This window comes from Grammomys surdaster, unplaced genomic scaffold, assembly GCF_004785775.1.
Source record: "Grammomys surdaster isolate TR1022 unplaced genomic scaffold, NIH_TR_1.0 126313, whole genome shotgun sequence".
Classification (NCBI taxonomy): domain Eukaryota; kingdom Metazoa; phylum Chordata; class Mammalia; order Rodentia; family Muridae; genus Grammomys; species Grammomys surdaster.
In genome coordinates, this window is record NW_021621113.1 from 6,586,157 (window position 1) to 6,605,004 (window position 18,848).

Here is an 18,848-nt window from a genome sequence, read left to right on the forward strand (position 1 = left end):
CCAGGCACAAAAATAAAAATGACATAGATTTTGTAAATAACCTATGTAAGTAATCCTCTTGCATCTTTCAAGTACATCTATAATACTTAATATGTAAATGGTATATAAACAGTTGTACTGTGTTATCTAGGAAGTAATGGAAAAAGTCAATATACTCAGTGTTAGCATTTTGTCTAAGCTCCGCCCCACAGTTACCTGGCAACGGCCTGACTCACTATAAAAGGGGCTGCTTGCCCCTTCCGTTCTCTTGTTCTTGCCTTCTTGCTCCCACTCCGTTGTCTTGCCCCTTCCCCCCTCTCTCCATTCCCTCCCTCCCTGTCTCCACGTGCTCATGGAAGCCTCTACTCCCCTACTCTCTCTCTTCTCTCTCTGCCTTTCTCTGCCTCTACTACCCTCAACTCCCCTCCCCATGCCCTGAATAATCTCTGGTCCTCAGGGGGAAGGGATGCCTCAGCATGGGCCAGCCAAGACAACCCCTTCCCCCATACCTGACTACACCTTCACAAAACATATTCCTCCTCTCCTTTTCTTTTTATAAAACACAACACTCAGTACTGATCAGTTTCTTTTTTCAAGTGTTTCTCTCTCTCTCTTTCTTTTGTTCTTTCTTCCTTGCTTCCCTCCTTCCTTCCTTTTTGAGACAGTCTCACTACGTAAGCCTGGCTATTGTATACTACTATACTATACTACTTGCTATGTAGACCAGGCTGGCCTAAACTTCACAGAAATCTGCCTGCCTCTATCTTCCAAGTTCTGAGACTAAAAACTTGCCCCATTCAACTATCTCTTTTGTGTATGGTGGCGTACATGTATAATCTCAATCTGGAGGATGGAGAGTTCTGGGCCAGCCTGGGGTATGTAGAGTTTTATGAGATATCTCAAAAATCCCAAAGTAACATTTATCTTACCATAAGGAGTGACTGAGTTGCCGGGCAGTGGTGGTGCATGCCTTTAGTCTCAGCACTTGGGAGGCAGAGGCAGGTGGATTTCTGAGTTCAAGGCCAGCCTGGTCTACAGAGTGAGTGCCAGGATAGCCAGGGCTACACAGAGAAACCCTGTCTCGAAAAACAAACAAACAAAAAAACCAAACAAACAAAAAAAGGAGTGACTGAGTTTATGGATAAGAACTTGGAGATTAGGGGACCAGTTATGTATAACGCAGAGCTGAGAGAAGTCAGACTGTTCTGTGTGTCTCTAGTTCACACAGGTCTAGTACAGATGGGCTGGCTCTGAAGCCAGATCTTACAGTAACTCCCTGGCTCCCTCAAGCTGAGCACTCTTCCTTGATTCACTTCCCATCTGCTGTAGTCCCTCTCTGGCTGAGGATGTGGCTCACTGGTACAGCGCTGGTGTGACAGGTTTACCCCTAGCACTGCCAGCTCTGCCAGGGAATGGGATGGGGGAAATAACATACTCATTCACTGCTTTGAACTCTTTGAAGATGTGTTTATTCACATATACATACATACATACGTGTGTGTGTGTGTGTGTGTGTGTGTGTGTGTGTGTGTGTGTGAATATATACCATGTGTTCAGGAGCTCGTGGAAGCTAAAAGAATGTCAGAGCCCCTGGTTACCAGAGGCCTTAAGCTGCCCAACAAGGGTGCTGGGAACCACACTCTAGACCTCTGGAAGAGCAGTAAGCACTTAAAAAAAGCCAAACAACAACAAGAAAACCAAAAAACCAGATTTATTTTATCACTTTTTTTTTTTTGGCACACCAGAAAAGAGCATCAGATTTTGTAACACATGGTTGTGAGCCACCATGTGGTTGCTGGGAATTGAACTCAGGACCTCTGGAAAAGCAGTCAGTGCTCTTAACCACTGAGCCATCTCTCCAGTCCCAGCAGTAAGCACTTTTAACCACTGAGCTATTTCTCTAGGTCTAAGATTTTGTAACGAGCAGGCCCTTAAACAGGACCAACTCCATTTTGTAATAGGAAACTTGTAAGACATGTCTGGACATGTCTGGTACTTGTAAAGGCAAGTCTGGAAATGAAGCTGTGCTGAGATAACCAGACACGAGTGGTTATCTGCCATATACGTCATCAGTAACTCCAAATTCAGCATAAAAGAGGAGCCTGTCCGGAGCACTTCATCACACTTGTAGCCATGACTGGCTAACGTGATCCTCTGGACAAAGCCTCCTCAGCACCAGGTCATCAAAGAGTTAACTGAGAGACCTATGCCTCCAACTTCAAGGCCAAGGGACTTCAAACCAAGAGACCAATGGCTCCAGCTTCGTGGTCAAGCACCCTGAGAGGTCAAATTAGCAATTCAACTATCTGGAAGCCACAGCCTGACCCCACCTTACCGGACTCCGGACCTGTAAACCAAAACCAACATAAGGACTCAGGTCGTATAATCTGTGAATGAATGATGTGTCTATTGTTATGCTTATTTTTGGTTATTAGCAACTTATTATTTGTGTTAATTGTGCATATTGTTAGAGGCAACCTATAGGAAATGTGACAACATCTTGTTGTAGCAATAGCCTTAGCATTTGTGTTTGCTTGCTATGCATTATCATTAAAGAAGGAACTGAATTCCACAAACTCTCTGTCTCTTGGCGTACTCTCTTCCCTCTCGAGGAGCTGATGATCTCACAGTCAAATCCAGTATACGATCCCTGAGTGGAGCAGGACCTGTCGCTCCTCTCCCCTCAGGGGATTCAAACCCCTTGCTCGTAATAGATAAGAGACCCTGCTCAGGACAGATTTTAAAATGTGTTTATGTGTGTTCTTATGCGGGAATGCACACAGGAACGCAGGTTGCTAAGGTTTCCAGGTGTTGGATCTGCTGAAGCTAGTTATAGGTTGGGTCCCCTGCAAGAACAGGACTTGGGGCTCTTAACCAGTCCCTTTTTTTTTTTTTTTTTGAGACATGGTCTCACTATGTACCTCTGGCTGTCCTGGAACTCATTCTGTAGACCAGGATAGCCTCCGACTCAGAGAGCCACCGACCTCTGCCTCCCAAGTGCTAGGATTGAAGGTGTGCACATCAGGCTGGTCTTGATTTCAGTCTTTCTACTTCACCTCACAAGGTCAGGGACTGTACCACACCATCTTCAAATTAAACCTTTAATTCATTCTCATTATAAAAAAATTTAAGTAGAGAGGTAGCAAAAAGTGTCCTTTATCCCTCAGAGTTTGTTACTTCTGGGACAGCAAGAGTGGGTGAAGGTATTTGTCCTCAAGCCGGACACACCTAGTTTTATCCCCAGGACTCACATAATAGAAGAACTAACGCTCAACAAGAGGGCAATTCTGACTTCCACGTGTGCTATAGGATGTTCATGTTCACACTAAAATGTTGCTTTTTAAAGGATTTACCACTTCCCTAATGAATGCTGTGTACTGGCCAGCAACTCGATAAAGACACTTGAGGACAGGAGGTGTGGCTAGGCCTTCCGTAGTCCAAAATAGGCATTAATAAACAACTGGTGAAAAGAATCCTTTTAAAAATCCTTAAAGCCTTAAGCCTCCGTACTTTACATTTTCTTTACATTTTTAGATCCAGACTTCCGCTCGCCCCTCCCCAGAGGGACTACTAGAGACCCGCCAAAGCTTCCTCTTTTCCCACCTTAATTAAAGAACAAAAAGACATCCACCTCGGAGTCCTCAGAGTGTCTGGTTTGTATTTTAGCAGGGTCTTAGAAGGAAATGACTTTTCTCTGAAACTGTGGCCGCCCAACCCAGCTGTGGCATTCTTAGACCTCGGGTAAACAGGAAGCTTCCTGCCTTGGGCCCTTCAAGTTCCTCCCTCAGACTATTAAAGACTGTTAATAGGCCGGTAAAAGGACAGCTGCTGGCCATAAAGCCAGCCTGTTCCTTAGAACCTGAGCAGCCAGCCTCCCAGGCAGAGGCCCGGCCTCCTCCAGGTGTTCTCGGCTAGCAGGGGTCCCCAGGTGGAGGCTTTCTCCAGGGATGCCCTCTACAGACAAAACAAGGGAGACCACAGCAGCTCTGTGGGGGGTAGTCACCCCTCCCAGGAGAGGAACAATCACTTCTGGTTATTCCCCAAAAAGAGGCAAAGTGAAGCAGAGAGAGACCAAAGGACTACAGCTCCTCCCACGCACTTTTTTTTGGGGGGTGGGGGGAGTCCTAGAATCTGCAGCTGCCGGTGAAGAGGCTGCAGTCTCTGCCAGCTGGAGGGACACTAGGGGAGAGGTGGTGTCTTTTGCCAAGAAGGGCACTTGGTGTCTTGGCAGAAGGCAGAGGGCTGCCCCAATCTGTGTGTACATTTTCAGTAGCATTTGACTCTGGACCAAACGCTTGGCTGTGCTAGTGCTGTGGTGATGGGTGGGAATGCTCGTTGGCCAGGCTGGCTGGAGGCTCCCACAGAGGGTGCTGGGCCTCGGCCAGGAGCTTCCCTTCAGCTGGCAAGTTGAGCTTTCTGTCACGGTTGGAGGGAGTGTGTCCAAATTCCAATTCTCAGCTTTCCAGAAGCCACTGCTGATTGCCATCTGTTTTGAAGAATGCTGCTTATTGGAATTTTTGGCCCAATGGTGAGTAAGAAGGATGACGACACCGAGCCAAGTTTCTACCTGGCTCAAAAAGTGCACAAACGCTGCGCAGCAGGGACACTGTTTTTTCATTTATACAGGGTCTTATTCTGTAGCTGCCCTCAAGCTCAACTCCGGCCTCAGCTCAATGCCCTGGAGTGTTGAGATAGGTGGGAGTCACCACATTCCTCAGGGTCAGTCATACTACCATTAGTAAGCAGAGGGAGCCAGGAAGCAGGGCAGATGCTACTACAGACAACCTTGGACTGACTTAGCTACAGTGTTCCCCCGTCAGTGCTGTGGTGTGGTGCCTCTGACTCATAATCAAGCATGATCTTTGAGAATGGAAAACCAGTCATCCTAGGTTACCCTTTTCCACCAGGTGTCATTACTCTCCCATGACAGCTTCTATTCAGAGTTGTTCCCAGGGGTGGTGGGGAGCCTGTTTCCAATTGATCAAAGGAAATGGAGGACTTTCCAATTAGATCACATGTGAGCCTCCAGGTATTTAGACTGTGATCTTTTGTTTAAGGTAGCCTCAAGATTTAAGGCCTAAACTACACCCCAGGGAAGGAGTCTCCTCAATTTCAGAGAAGGTAAAAGCTCTGAAGGTAGTTTTAGATCAAACAGCTGGACAGTGAGGAATAGGAGCCAATATTCAGAGTCTGCTCTGATTCAAATGACATTTATTATTGGAATTAGAGCCTCCCATGCTTTACGGCTGAGTTCTAGCCTCACCCCCTATAATTTATAGAAACTGGTTCTGTAGAGCCTGTGGAGCAGACTTTTTTACTCCCAGCCCTCAGGAGGCAGAAGCAGAGGCAGGAGAATCTCTTGAGTTCAAGACTAGCCAGATCTACATAGCAAGTCCTAAGACAGCCAAAGCTACACAGAGGGACCCTGCGTTAACTCTCGTGACCACTCCTCCTCCAGAAAAAGGTAATTCATTGCAAAAAAGGAGTTTTTATATTTTCATAGTCTGCAGAACACACACACACACACACACACGTGCACGCATACACACACACACACGTGCACGCATACACACACCCGCACCGTAAAAACTTGAGAAAGTTTTCATTTGGAGCAGGCGGTCTCTTTCCTTCTGTCACCACACCGCACTATCTCCACCATCGTGACTGGACCAGGTGGTTGGCCTGTGCTTTGATCAAACACTTACATTTATCCACCGGGCCAGGCAGCAGTGGCTACTGGCTTTAATCCCAGCACTCGGGAGCAGAGGCTGGTGGAACTTTTAAGTTTGAGGCCAGCCTGGAATCTACATAAACCTGATGTACAGAGTTCCAGGACAGCCAGAGCTACACAGAGAAACCCTCTCTCAAAAAAGAAAAAGACAAAGGCTTACACATGGATCAGTAGTAGGTTTAAGATTGCCTGATACTTTTTGACTAGGGAGATTTGAGACAGCTCCATTGAGTCACTCCCCTAAACTTGCCCCACCCAGCAAGAGAAGGGATTCCTGTGCTCACATTTTCCCTTCTTAACTGGCCTCCAGAGAGACATGAGGAGATCCTCCTGGAAGGTGCTCTCAAGGGTGTGCAGGCAGTCCCAGGCAGTGTGTCTTATAGCTTTCAGACCCTGGGTTAAATTTAGCTTCCAGCTTGTCCCTTGAGACTCCAGGTCAAGTCCAAGGCAGGAAGTTGCAGTGCAGAATTAGTCCCAGGAGCCAGTAGGCCAGGAAGTAGACTAGAAGGCACTTTGTGACTGGAGAGCAGGTCTTCCAGTTGTACAAGAGTTTCATGACACAGTTTCTGGGGGCTTTTTGTCCTGGTGGGGAATTCTCCTCAAGAAGCTTCTGAGGTGCCCTGTCTACACACCTCAACAGGGGTTCTTGGTCCTGAAGCAGGTGAGCTGGAAACCAGTACATGATAGGAGTGGAAGAGCCCAAAAATCGCGTGAGAACCTGGAAAAGCCGTGTTGATTGGACCATCAGTGATGTGGAGAATCATGGCCCGACAACTAGAAAAACCACACTGGAGAAGCAAATTCAGAAAAAGCTGCATATCTGCCTAATAATGATATATGTGTGTCAGCCAGACAAACCTTCAGTTACCAATAATCAGTCTCAGTATAGTTACCTCAATAACAGGCCAACCAATACTAAAAACTCCATGTGGTCTAACTTTACCAGTCTCTACAGTTTAGTCTGCCTTGGAAGTAGGAGCCTGGAGGCGCCTTATCCCGAGGGATGAGAACAGAGAGAAGCAGCAGGTCTCGGTTCTCTTAGTTCAACCTTTCCCATCCCACAGTTCTGAGCCAAGTCTCCAAGTGTTCTCACCTCCTGGCAAAGTCTGAGTTTGCCTGGCACTCACCTCAAAGCTGACCCCTTGCAGACACGGATTGTGATTCTCTCATGTCCCCTAACTACATGGCTCCAAGAACATCACACATTGTCAGAAATGGTCAGCGTAGGGACAAGACTTCCTTGGAGACAGCCAAGAACTTAATAATTGGACATAAAATCAAACCTCTGATCCTGTACTGTCACCCCCAAATCCTGAACAAGAGGACTATCTCCTGTGCTCAAGACACCCTAAAAGGCCAATATGGGCAGTCTGTGTGCTAAGGAAAGCTTCCCAAGAGAACTGATAGCTTATTTCTTCACCAATTTAAGCCAGATTAGATTATACTAAATAAAGGCAGGTTTATTGGGAAGCTGCACTCAGGTGAGTTCACTAGCCCCAAGGACCAAGGCCAGGGAAGTTGCCAGGGAAAAGAGGGGACAGGTGAGGGAGAGAGAAGAAGAGAAAGGGTTGAGTATGTGCAGAGAGAGAAGGGAGGAAGGGAGACAGACAGACCAAAAAGTCTGGATCATACAGGAGGAGCCTCTGGGTAAGGCAGGGTATGCCAGGTAGGGACTGAGGGATGCTGGGAGAACCAAGAAGTTGGTACTAAGTCTGCTTTAGCATGTAAAATATGCATCTCAGTGTCTTGTTCCTGGTGAAGAGTAAACAAGAGCCTCTTTTATTCCCAAGTTCCCCTGAAGGGGAAAGTGTGAAGTCTCTCATACCCTTTACACCTTTGCTCACGCTCATTCCTTCCCCAGTTTTTGTTTCAGAGACAGAATTTTATGTAGTGCAGGCTGACCTCAATCTATGTATATGAGAACTGATTCTTGAGACAGTTTTTTCATTGAGTCTGGACATACTGCTACACTGGCTGGCCAGCACACCAGTGGTCCTCCTGTCTCCCGTCTCCTCAGCACTAGGAGCACAGCTGAGCACCACCACAGCTGGCTTTCTTATGCAGGTGCTTAGTTGAGGGTGCAAAGTCTGTTTGTCAATTTAGCCCTCTCTCCACTCCTACATGCCTCTCATATGGGGAGTTGGTTTGTTTTTCACTCTTTAGAACCCATTTACATATGATGCCTTCCTTCCTTCCTTCCTTTCTTCCTTCCTTCCTTCCTTCCTCCCTTCCTTCCTTCGTGAGTTAAGTACTTTCCCACATCCACAATAAATACACTGAGTGTGTGTGGTCAGTTCCCTTCTTCCAACATGTGGATTCCAAGGCAGAACCCAGTTCAATCAGGCTTGGTAGCAAGTACCTGTCTTGCTATTTCGCTCCCCCATTATTTGAGAGCTGGGGATTGAACTCAGGGCTTCTCACATGCTAGGCAATACTCTACACAAGCTCTACTCCAAGCATAAGTGCACTACTCTGTCTGAACCTTTGTTTGGATTCTCGAGCAGGATCTTAATATACAGCTCTAGCTGGCTGAGAACTTACTGTAAACACCGGGCTGGCTGGCCCTTAATTTGGGGATGATTTCTCTGCCTCTGCTTCCCAAGCACTGGAATTACAAGTGCCTGTCACCACACCTGGGTGGATTTTGTTTTTTGAGACAGGGTTTCACTATGTAGTCCCAGCTAGCCTCAAACTCAAAGACCCAGCCACTGGGATTATTATTATTATTATTATTTTTATTTTTTTTTGGTCTTTTGAGAGGGTTTCTCTGTGTAGCCCTGGCTGTCCTGGAACTCACTCTGTAGACCAGGCTGGCCTCGAACTCAAGAAATCTGCCTGCCTCTGAGTGCTGGGATGAAAGGTATTCTCCTTGCAACTGGCACCCAGCTATTTTTTTTTTTTTTTAAATCTCCTAACAGCAGTACTAAAATTTGAAACAAACAGGGCCTCACAAAGGCCCAGGCTGGCTTCAAACTCACTATGTAGTAGAGTGAACTTAATCTTTTTTGTCTTTTTGAGGGAAGCAGGGTCTCCTATGTACCCTTGGCTTGGCTGGAACTCACAGAGCTCCCCCCACAATCTCCCCCACCTCCCAAGTGCAGGGATTGCAGGCAGTCTTATGCAGTACTGGGGAAGGACCTGAGGTCTTCATGCATCCTAGGCAAGCAGTCTACCAAGTGAGCTTCATCCTAGCTCCTAATGCTATCTGTTCACTGCGCCTGTCTCTGTGCATCTCATGGGACTCACTAAGGCAGTAATTCTGTCCTACTCATGTTCTGATTTAGATTCTGGAACAAAAAAAGCCTCAGGTTTATGTTCCTCTGGTTAGATAGCTTATGGGGGTTTGAAAATTGCTTTGTAGCCCAGGCTGACCTTCAACTTAAAATCCTCCTCACCTATCCTCCTCAGTGGGGGGATTACAGTTGTATCTGATCACATCTGTCTGCTCTAACAGCTGTTGACTAAATGAAACATTGACTACTGAGTGTGAAAGCTAGCTGTCCTCCCTGATCTTCAGGTTCTACCTGTACCCACACAGCCACCCAGGCAGGAACCCACCTCACCTGGACATGCATGCACAGACCTCCAAAGATCAGCAGCGCAGCAGCGTGGACCAGGTACACAAACACCTTTGAACTGAGGAAGCCAGGATGGGGCTTCTCCCTGTCCTCGGTCCTTTGCAGCCCAAGTGTAAGGCAGAGCCAAGGGTGGGTGGTCACGTATGTCCAGGTTGCCCACACAACCAATACAGTCACTGGTGTAGCTAGTAAAAAATTGGGCACCTGTCTGAGCTCATAGTATCGCAGAAGGCCAACATTCCAGTAGACATCCTGAATATAGTTGTATATTAGAGGAAGATCCCAGGAGCACCATGGGGGCTCACTTTCTCCTGCAAGCCGGTAGCCTTTGTCCGAAGCTAGCTGCAGCAAGGGCTCAGGGATGGAGTGGGCTGAGCCTGGTAAACAGAACTGGGTGTAGGCATAATACTGAAAGAGGGCAAAGGGAAGGCTGACTGTGAGCACTGACAGGCACAGAGAGGCCATCAGCTTGATGAGCTGTTTCAAGGGGCTCAGCACCACCAAAGAAGAACAAAAGACTTTGCACTGAGAATGCAAGAGGAAGCCAACGCTGACCAGCCCATTGGAGCGCACCCCAGCGGCAAGAGCAAAGAGCAGCCCACTAGCCCAGCCTCGGCCCCTCTCCAGCTGCCCCATGGCGCTGAATGTCAGAAAGGCAAACAAAGCTTCCGAGTAACCAGCTGCCAAGAAAACATTGGCAGGGCTGAGGCAGAAGAGCAGCGCGGCACAGAAGGCCTGGCGAGGACAGTGCAAAACCAGACAACCCAAGTCATGAAGTGCGACTGCAGCCAGCACAGAGAACAGGAAGTTGAGAAGTGCTACTGAGACCAGTAGGCAACTGCGCTGGCTCAAGAGGCCCTGCAAGGGTCTCAGCAGTTCAGTCCCCATCAGCAGGGCCAAGGGGAAGCCAGGGAAGAAGGCAAAGCTGTGCTCATAAAGGTAGCCGTGCTCAGCAATAAAGAGGAAGTGTTCAGCATCCCATCGAGACAGACCACCCAGAAGGCCTTCCACAAGCTGGTCCACAGAGCCTGAGGGGCCGAGGCGGGGAGGAGAAAAGGCATCTGCATGGTGATCTGGGATGATGATATTGAAGAGTGCCTGTGGGGTGAAGAACCAGGATGTTGGTGAGTAACTGCAAGAAAAGAATTACCTCTTAATAAAATACGAAGAACAGATTTGTTGGCCTGTGTATGTGTGTGTGTGTTGTGTGTAGGAAGGAGCGCCAATGCTAACTAATTAACTCTAAGTTTGACACTAGTGCAGAAGTCATCCAAACAGGAGATGCCCGAGTCTACACTAGAAGCCAGCTCAGGATTCATACCAATCGGATATGGAGGCAGGAATAGCATTCTCAGTGTGAGACTGAAGAAGCCCGCCTGGGAAGGAAGTAAAGGCAGAAAAGAGCTCTGAGGATGGAGCCCATCAAGGATGAGGACCCAGCATGGAGGGAAAGCAGGAAGCCAGGCGTGTTGGCATAAGCCTTGACTCTCTGAACTCAGGAGTCAGAAGCAGGCAGACAGCTGTGAGTTCCAGGTACACAAGCAGGAAGAGAAGTGAGGAGTATGAGGTGGGAAGCCCAGAGGAGAACGGTGTCTTAGAACCAAGTGAAAGCCATGACAGAGAAACTGCTGACAGGCCCAGTAAGAGGAAGTGAAGCTGACCACAGACTTTAAAGACTTTACAACATCTTTAAAGGTAACTGATGCCGGTGGTGGTGGCGCACGCCTTTAATCCCAGCACTTGGGAGGCAGAGGCAGGCGGATTTCTGAGTTCCAGGCCAGCCTGGTCTACAGAGTGAGTTCCAGGACAGCCAGGGCTGCACAGAGAAACCCTGTCTCGAAAAACCAAAAAAAAAAACAAACCAGAAGGGTAACTGGTGAGGATTAAGAGCTATTTCAGCAAAGTAGGGATAAGTGAAGCTACCTACCTAACAGAAAAGAGGAGACTGTGCATGTGATGATCTTGAGTCCTGCTGTGAGGATGAAGGGAGAAATGGGGTAGTGGGTCCACCAATGTATAGTAAGGACAGTCTCATGTATGGGGGTCAAGGGTCAACCTGCAAGAGAGCTGAGTGACCTTCCCCCAGCATGCCCAGTGCTGGTTATGGGTGTGTCACCAAGCCTGGTTGGGGTGAGGAGGTGGTTAGAGGTAAATTTTTGCACATCACTGAAATAAGCCAGTGGAAAGAAACCACTGAACATGCAGGAGGCAGGAAAGCATACTGGGCAGGTGACAGGCAGCACCTGCTGGGCAGATGAGCCAAGAGATCGGTTCCTCCCGTTCCAGTAGTAAAGCCACACAACACACGTAGGTAGGGTGAAGGATGTAGCAATTTAATTCTCCTGAATTTTTATCTAGGAATATTAATTACTACTTCAAAGAACTGGAGGAAATTGTTACGGATTTGAAATAGCTCATCAAGTCTGGAGAGAGAGCCTAGCAGTTAAGAGGCTCTGCTGCTATTACAGAGGACCCAGATTTGGTTCCTAACACCTACAGGGCAGCTCACAACTGTCTGGATCTCTAATTCCAAAGACTCTGCTGCCCTCCTTTGGCACTGTATACATGTGGTATGCAACATGCACATAAGCAAAATACTCATACACATAATAAATCTTTTTTTTTTTTTTTTTTTGGTTTTTTGAGACAAGGTTTCTCTGTGTAGTCCTGGCTGTCCTGGAACTCACTCTGTAGACCAGGCTGGCCTGGAACTCAGAAATCCGTCTGCCTCTGCCTCCCAAGTGCTGGGATTAAAGGAGTGCGCCACGACCGCCTGGCTAATAAATCTTTTTTTAAAATTGTGGCTTAAAGTTGGGTTTTGTACTAGAACTACCAGGAGTTTACATAACACTGACAGCCCCCAGGTCTTTCTCTTAGTTACTTAAAATAAGACTGGACAGAGTATGGGCATTTGATTTAAAAAAGAGCTACACTTTTATTTATTTTGTGTTTATGGTGTGTGCCATGCGTGTAACATTGCAGGATAGCTTGTGGAGTTGGTTTTCTCCCTCTACTACATGGTTACAGAGACCAAATTCAAATTTGAAGGCATGTGGCTAACTACTGAGCCATCCTGTCAGTACTGGATTTTAGAATTTTAAATTGGATAATACATTTTTATACATTCAATTTTTTGTGCTAGAAAATAAAACCCTGAGCCTCATACATTAAGCACAAAATCTACCTTTGAGCTGTATCTCTATCCAGCACTGCAGTCTGTAAAAAGTCCCCATGGAACTGATGTGCAGAAAACATTTAAGACAACAGGAGGTGAGTGGGCTATGGAAATTTATCAGGACTTCCAGGTGGTGGTAATGACTCACTTGATTTTTTTTTTTTTGGTTTTTTGGTTTTTGAAGACAGGGTTTCTGTGTATCTCTGGCCATCCAGGAACTCACTCTGTAGACCAGGCTGGCCTCAAACTCAGAAATCCGCCTGCCTCTGCCTCCCAGGTGCTGGGATTAAAGGCGTGTGCCACCATTGCTCCGGCGTTTTTTTTGTTTTGTTTTAAGAAGGCTAGTTAAGGGCTGGAGAGATGGCTCAGTGGTTAAGAGCACTGACTGTTCTTCCAGAGGTCCTGAGTTCAATTCCCAGCAACCACATGGTGGCTCACAACCATCTGTAATGGGGTCTGATGCTCTCTTCTGGTGTGTCTGAAGAGAGCAATGGTGAATACATAAAATAAATAAATCTTTAAAAAAAAAAAAAAAAGAAGGCTAGTTAATATACTTGCATTTTTCATTGGAAGCTGTAGGCATGGAAGAGGCAGGTCATGATATTTACCAAGACTAGACTTTTGTCTCATGAGTGAAACAGGGGTAACAGGACAAGAGAGCTTGAATGTACACATGGGTATGATTACCACAATGGAGCCAACTCCGCTCTGTGACAGAGGAAGCCGAAGGCTAAAGAAACCTGGGAGGTTCCACAGGTTACAAAGCCAGAAAGTGAAAAAATCCGATCTGCAGGAATAGGAGTGAGCTTTAGAGACAGGAGAATGGTCAAAGAGGTACAGGAAACAGCTTCTCTGGCAGGAGCTGCACTTTGGGAGCAGTGAAGACAAGATCCCTGAAAGGCAGCAGGATGATGACGTGAGGGATCAGGCACGGAATGTGTCATCTTCTTAGGACTGAAACCGCAGACATCAACAGAGGCAGGGCAAGAACGGGTGCCAGGGAACGGAGTTACACCTTCAGAGAGTAACTGTCATCGAGAGATACCAGCAACAGCGGAGGGGAGCTGGGGCTGTAACCTGATAGCACGCGCTTTACAGCCGGAAGGGTTAGGAGAAAGAATGAAATCAATTTATTGTTATATGTCTTTCTGCCTCATTAGGTTGTCAGCTACTTGAGGGAAAACATGACCTTTTGCTCACAATTTAGCACAGTTACTATAATTTTGGTGGCTGAACTTCAGGGATTTGAGGAAATACACTGTTTCCAAGCTCACACTGCCTGAGAGCCCAGCTGCCCTGACTGCCCTTCCCAGATACTGCTCTTTTAGTTCTGCCAGGAGCTCAGCTGATGCTGGGTCAGAGCCATCACTGAGTCAGGCTCCCCAGCCCAGCAACAAGACCACAGCTCACTTAAAGGATCTTTCTCTTTTTGTCAGTTTCTTCATCAGGTCACTCCAGTGAAAAGAAATGGGACAGGGTGACAATCACAGGTAATTCTTTAATCCCCAAAGTCAGCAGAATCTGAAATGCTTCATATAATAGAGGAGGAAAGACTCAGAGCTAGAAGCTCAGAGGAGGTTAAAATAGGGGAGGATAGAAAAGGTTTCTACAAAGGAAGCAGCTAGGAGCCCCAGATATGAGTGACATAGAGACACATGTCACTATGTCAACTCAGCAACTCTAGGGTGGTAGCCTCTGTCCATTCACAATCATAAACTCGGGACCCCAAGTACAGAGCAGTACACTAGGCACCAAATAATTCATATATGTGCCATTTTGATTAAAGTATGTATCAAGGCAGCCTGGGGGAAGGGACTGGTAAAAGGGCAAACATACTGAGAACTCATGACCTGAGACGAGGAGAGGGGTCAGTACTGTGGATATTCACGGACGGTCTCAGAACTTGAAAGTGGCTCCTCTCTCCCATTCAAGTAACAGAAACTGAACTCCAAGAAAGAGAGGTCTGTGCAGAACTTTGAGTTGTCACACACCTTAAAGGTATCTCTGTTGGCAAGACCATCAGATAGCTAAGGCTGTTGGGAAAACCTCTACTTTGGGTAGGGAGCTAGGGAGTGTGGGGTCTTTAGCTTTGGACAAATCATTTAACCTGTCTGGGCCTCTGCTGCTTCATGTGTAAGACAATGAGCAATATACTGCTTAAGGCACTGCTTAAGGCCCACTTCTCAGCTGCCAGGTCTCAGTCTGTATGTGTTCAACCACATGCTGAGGCACAGGAGGAAGTAGAGAGATGAGGACCACTTATTCTTCCCTCCTAACTCAGTCACATAGCAAGAGCATGCTCAGAGAAAGGATCAGAGACTGACCTGTAGCACTAGAGTCAGGATTCGGCAGCTTACTGCAAATCTCAGCACCTCTTTCTGGGATGGGTCCAGGAGCCCCATCCTCTCACCACCAGGACTGAGCTTCCTCAGGCTCCTAAATTCTAACACCCAAAGAAGAAAATGTCACACACAGGCCAAAAGCAAATCAATAACATTTTCTCAAAAAAAGCCACCCACTTCAGCACTGCTATGGCAAACATAACCACCTGACTTCCCAGTGGGAAGACTTTATCTTGAAGGCAGATGGGCCACTGGGTGTCACTGTATTCTAGTCAGATAAGTAATACACAGATAAGCACAAAGCTGGAAAGCTAAGCTCACAGAACTTTTAAAAGCCCGTTGAAATGATTTATGTAGGACTCAAAGACCTGGGTTCAAGGCCCAGTTCTGTCGCTTGCAAGTTCTCTCTTAGTCCCTCTGAGACTCAGTCTTGTATGTGCAAACCAGGACACTGTTCTCCACCCTCTAGCCTCACAAACTCATCATCATGGTAAAATGGACTGAACTTCACAGTACCACACAAATCAATGTTGTGGCTGCTATTATTTGGCTGTGCCCTTTTCCCTTTTGCCCAGAATAATAAATGAATTTCCAAACCATAGTCCCTGAAGTGGGGCACAGAACCATCCTAGAAGCCTGTAATAACTACACATGCCAGCTTCACTCTCTGATGTGTGTTCAGCTGGTCTGTTAAATTAAGTGGAGAAGGAAAAGAAAACCACACTGCTCAGCAGGACTTCAGCCAGCTCCTACTGCTAAAACAAACTTAGGGGGAAGACAGAGTCTACCACTAGGGATGGAGTAAATACCGACGATTTCCCATCTCTGCGGGAGTGGCAGCAAACTCACACAACATCTCAATGTCATTCTGAGGAACAGAATGTACATCAAGGCACTTAAAACAACAACAACCACCACCTACAATTTAAAAGCAGTCATGGCTCTCACTGCGTTTAAACAAGAAGAGCTAGAGCCCCTCTTCTCTCACTAGACTAACACCCTCTAAACTTTTAGGCTTTGCTTGCTTTCTGGAATTTTCGGATCCCACCAGACAGCCCTATGTTCTCACTTCCTCTTGCCCTGACATCCTTGTCTTCCTATCTGTTACTTATGAGGTCAGGGGTCTTGCATCTTTACTATATTCCCAAGACCTAGCATGTAAATGGACATCTGTTCTGAAAGAGCAGAAGCAGGAAGGACAGGATAGAGAATCACCAGTTCTTTGACTCTCTATCTAAAATCACTGGTCCAAGCACCCCTCCATTGTGTTTCATGTTAAAAAGCAAGTTGGCCCAGTGGGCAGAGGCTCCTGGCACTATAGTGACCCACAAGGCTGAAGGAGAGAAGACACTCCCAAAAAGCTGTTCTCAGTCCTCACTTAGGTGTGCCATGGCGCACCTGTAGCCATGCACATATACATAAACGTATGCACACAAAATAGAATTAAAAAACAAAAAAGCAAATGACAAACTCACAGAAAGCATGGGAGAGAATAAAAACTCCGCCAAGGGAACAAGACTGGTTAACAGCGGCAGTAACCCTTCCTCGGCACAAGGGGGCACCTGCTGCTTACTACTTCACCAGGAGACCGGAGAAAAGGAGGCCTCCTTCTCACCTCCCAACTCCATGTCGGCTTAGGACAATTCAGTTTAAAGTTAAGCTTCTGAACATCCCCAGGAAACAGTGTTTTCTGACTCCACACGATATCTCCAACATTGGACTCACTAAATCCAAATAAATCACAGGAACATGCACACCCAGGTCCTCTGCCCCAGGGTGATTTTTTGTTGTTGTTGTTCCGCATGCACAAGGGAGGCAGGGAAAGGAATAGTACTGAATCCACCTCTGCACCTTGATTCTCATTCCCTCCCTCTTTCAAACTCTGGCATCAGTGGCCATAGGAGATGCAACCCACACTCAATTTACAGTTAAACCAAGTAAAATCCAGACAGTCAATTACCTCTCTAGCTATTTTGCCAACACCCCTTTGAAAGAAGCCCCTTGCCAAATCAGACTCTTAACTAGCAGGATGCTTAGAACCAACTAGTTTCATCCTTTAATTTTCTCGTAAGATAGGCTCCAGAGAGCTCATTAGACACCAGGTAAGACCGTGTAATTACCATCGCCATTTTATGGATGTGAAAACTGAGGCTCACCGGAGCCAAGTGACACGCCCACCACTTAAAGCGCCTCATGCACTGCTTTCTAAAACCTATGCTCACAGTCATGAGAACGTTTTGCCATAAACACAAAGGGTATACACTCCTTTCCAACCAGGACATTCAAGGCCTAGCTCAGTACTTTCTCCAACGATAGCGCATGTTGTTGCTGGAAGCTTATGGTGATGGGCCCTCTCTGGGAAAATCAGTTGAACTGGAGTCCTGGACTCTCTGGGTAAGGCTAATATCCTCAATGGGTGATGCGCTCTGACCCAGAAGCCTCGCGGATCCTCCTTCTGCTAAGCCTCGCGGTACTGGGAGCCCGTACAGGCCTGCTCTTTTCGGACACAGTTCCTACCCGAGACCGGGTAGTGACCCTCACCCCAAGGGAGCCACGGCCCAAGGATTCGTCCCGAGGGAAACGCGCGGGGCCGGGCCAGGCAACAGGGCCGGAAGCAGACGAGAGCCGGAGGCCGCAAAGGAAGAGGCGGCGCCGGAGGCCGCTATGGCGGAGGGGCGGGGCCCCTCGCTTCTCTACAGCCTCCGCCTAATTTCTCTCGGCCTCCATTTGACAGCTTCCCTCCCCGGAGAACTCCAGAGCTCTAGAACTGGCGCCGGGTCCTCCGCGCCCGCGCGTCCAGACCACCCCCGCGGAGCTCCAACCTCAGCGCCTCCATCCGGGTCCCGTTCGCCCCGCGCCTGCGCGCTGGATCCGCCGACGGCGGCCCCGCCCCGCTCCTGCCCGGACTCGGAGCGCCCCGCCCCCCTCCTCGGCGGCCATGTTGACCCGAGTTAGGGCGGGGGCCGAGGCTGTGCGTCGCACCTTCCCGGCGTGGTGACACCTGAGGAGTATGCCTCTTCGCTCGCCATCAGTTTGTGCGCGGGCGCTGCGCTCCCAGTCGGGGCTCTCGCCCCAGTCCCCTGCCGTAAGCAGTCTCTGACTTTCCGGTGTGGGCCGAGGCTGGACCGGGCACTGCCCCAGGCCTATTCACTGTAGCCAGAACCGCGCGTTCTTTCCCGTCCCGCCACATCAGCTCAGCACAGGACCTGACACACAATAGATAATATGAATAGGCAAAAGAAAGCCTTCTTGGGGTTTTTGTGGCAAGCAGCGGTACCCTACGCCTGGGTGAGAAGAAAGTAGGGGAATCCCCCTGACTTTCCCCTCCTCTGGCTATGAAGGACCTCTGCCCTGCTTCAGGTCGCAGTCCCACCTCAGGTGACTGTATAGGACGAGGAAGGAAACCTCAGAGAACACCCCCGAGGACTCCTCCCTCAAGCAGTTTATGTCGCAGGAACTGGCCAAAAAAAGAAAAAAAAAAAAAGGAAGCTAATTCAACAAAACCGGCTGTTGGGGAGGAGCGGCCAGTTGGTACCCCTGTAACGGAAACTGTTAGAACAACTTTGCACCCTCCTTAAAGGAAACAGATAATAAATCCTTCTCCGTTGGTGGATTTCTTGTTTCTCAGGATTCCAAAGCCTTCTGTGGTTTCAGTTATCTGTCCTCTCAACGTAGCTTGGGTCTAGGTTAACCTCTGGCCACAGCCCTGGCTGAGGGAGGGGTTTATCTTCTGCAACAGCTACAAATGTGGGTGGGAACAAAGAGATGGTCGCTATCTCTCCAAGCGAAGAAAACTAGCCTACATCAGTTCGGTGGGGGCCAGGAGCTGTATCTTTCTATCATGTCAGGCCCTGGTACGTCAACTGCCCCTCGGATGTTTGTGTGTAAGGTGGATAATGTATAAGGCACATTTTAATGGTTGGTAAAGAGAAAACAGGAGTTTACAAAGTCACTCTTCCAGAGTTTTACGCACGGAAACAACGCATTTGTTGCCAAATCTCTGAGTGAAATGTCAGTGCCTCTCTGGGCACACTTGTGACTAG

At 47.9% G+C, this 18,848-nt stretch overlaps 1 protein-coding gene across 4 annotated transcripts; it reads right to left on the reverse strand.

The window, feature by feature from the left end:
• Positions 1-5,170: 5,170 nt before the first annotated feature.
• Positions 5,171-18,282, reverse strand: Pigv (phosphatidylinositol glycan anchor biosynthesis class V). Of its 4 annotated transcripts, XM_028759745.1 has the most exons (5): positions 18,179-18,196; positions 17,788-18,011; positions 14,788-14,906; positions 9,274-10,386; positions 5,171-6,428 (listed from the first exon to the last, which is right to left on the reverse strand). In XM_028759745.1, exons 3-5 carry the CDS (start codon positions 14,863-14,865, stop codon positions 6,147-6,149), a joined length of 1,473 nt encoding a protein of 490 aa, XP_028615578.1. In that variant the 5' UTR covers positions 14,866-14,906; positions 17,788-18,011; positions 18,179-18,196; the 3' UTR covers positions 5,171-6,146. The 4 variants fall into 4 exon arrangements, with proteins under 4 accessions (XP_028615578.1, XP_028615579.1, XP_028615577.1 ...); XM_028759746.1 differs by lacking the exons at positions 17,788-18,011; positions 18,179-18,196 and adding an exon at positions 17,628-17,664; XM_028759744.1 differs by lacking the exons at positions 17,788-18,011; positions 18,179-18,196 and adding an exon at positions 17,347-17,547.
• Positions 18,283-18,848: the final 566 nt, after the last annotated feature.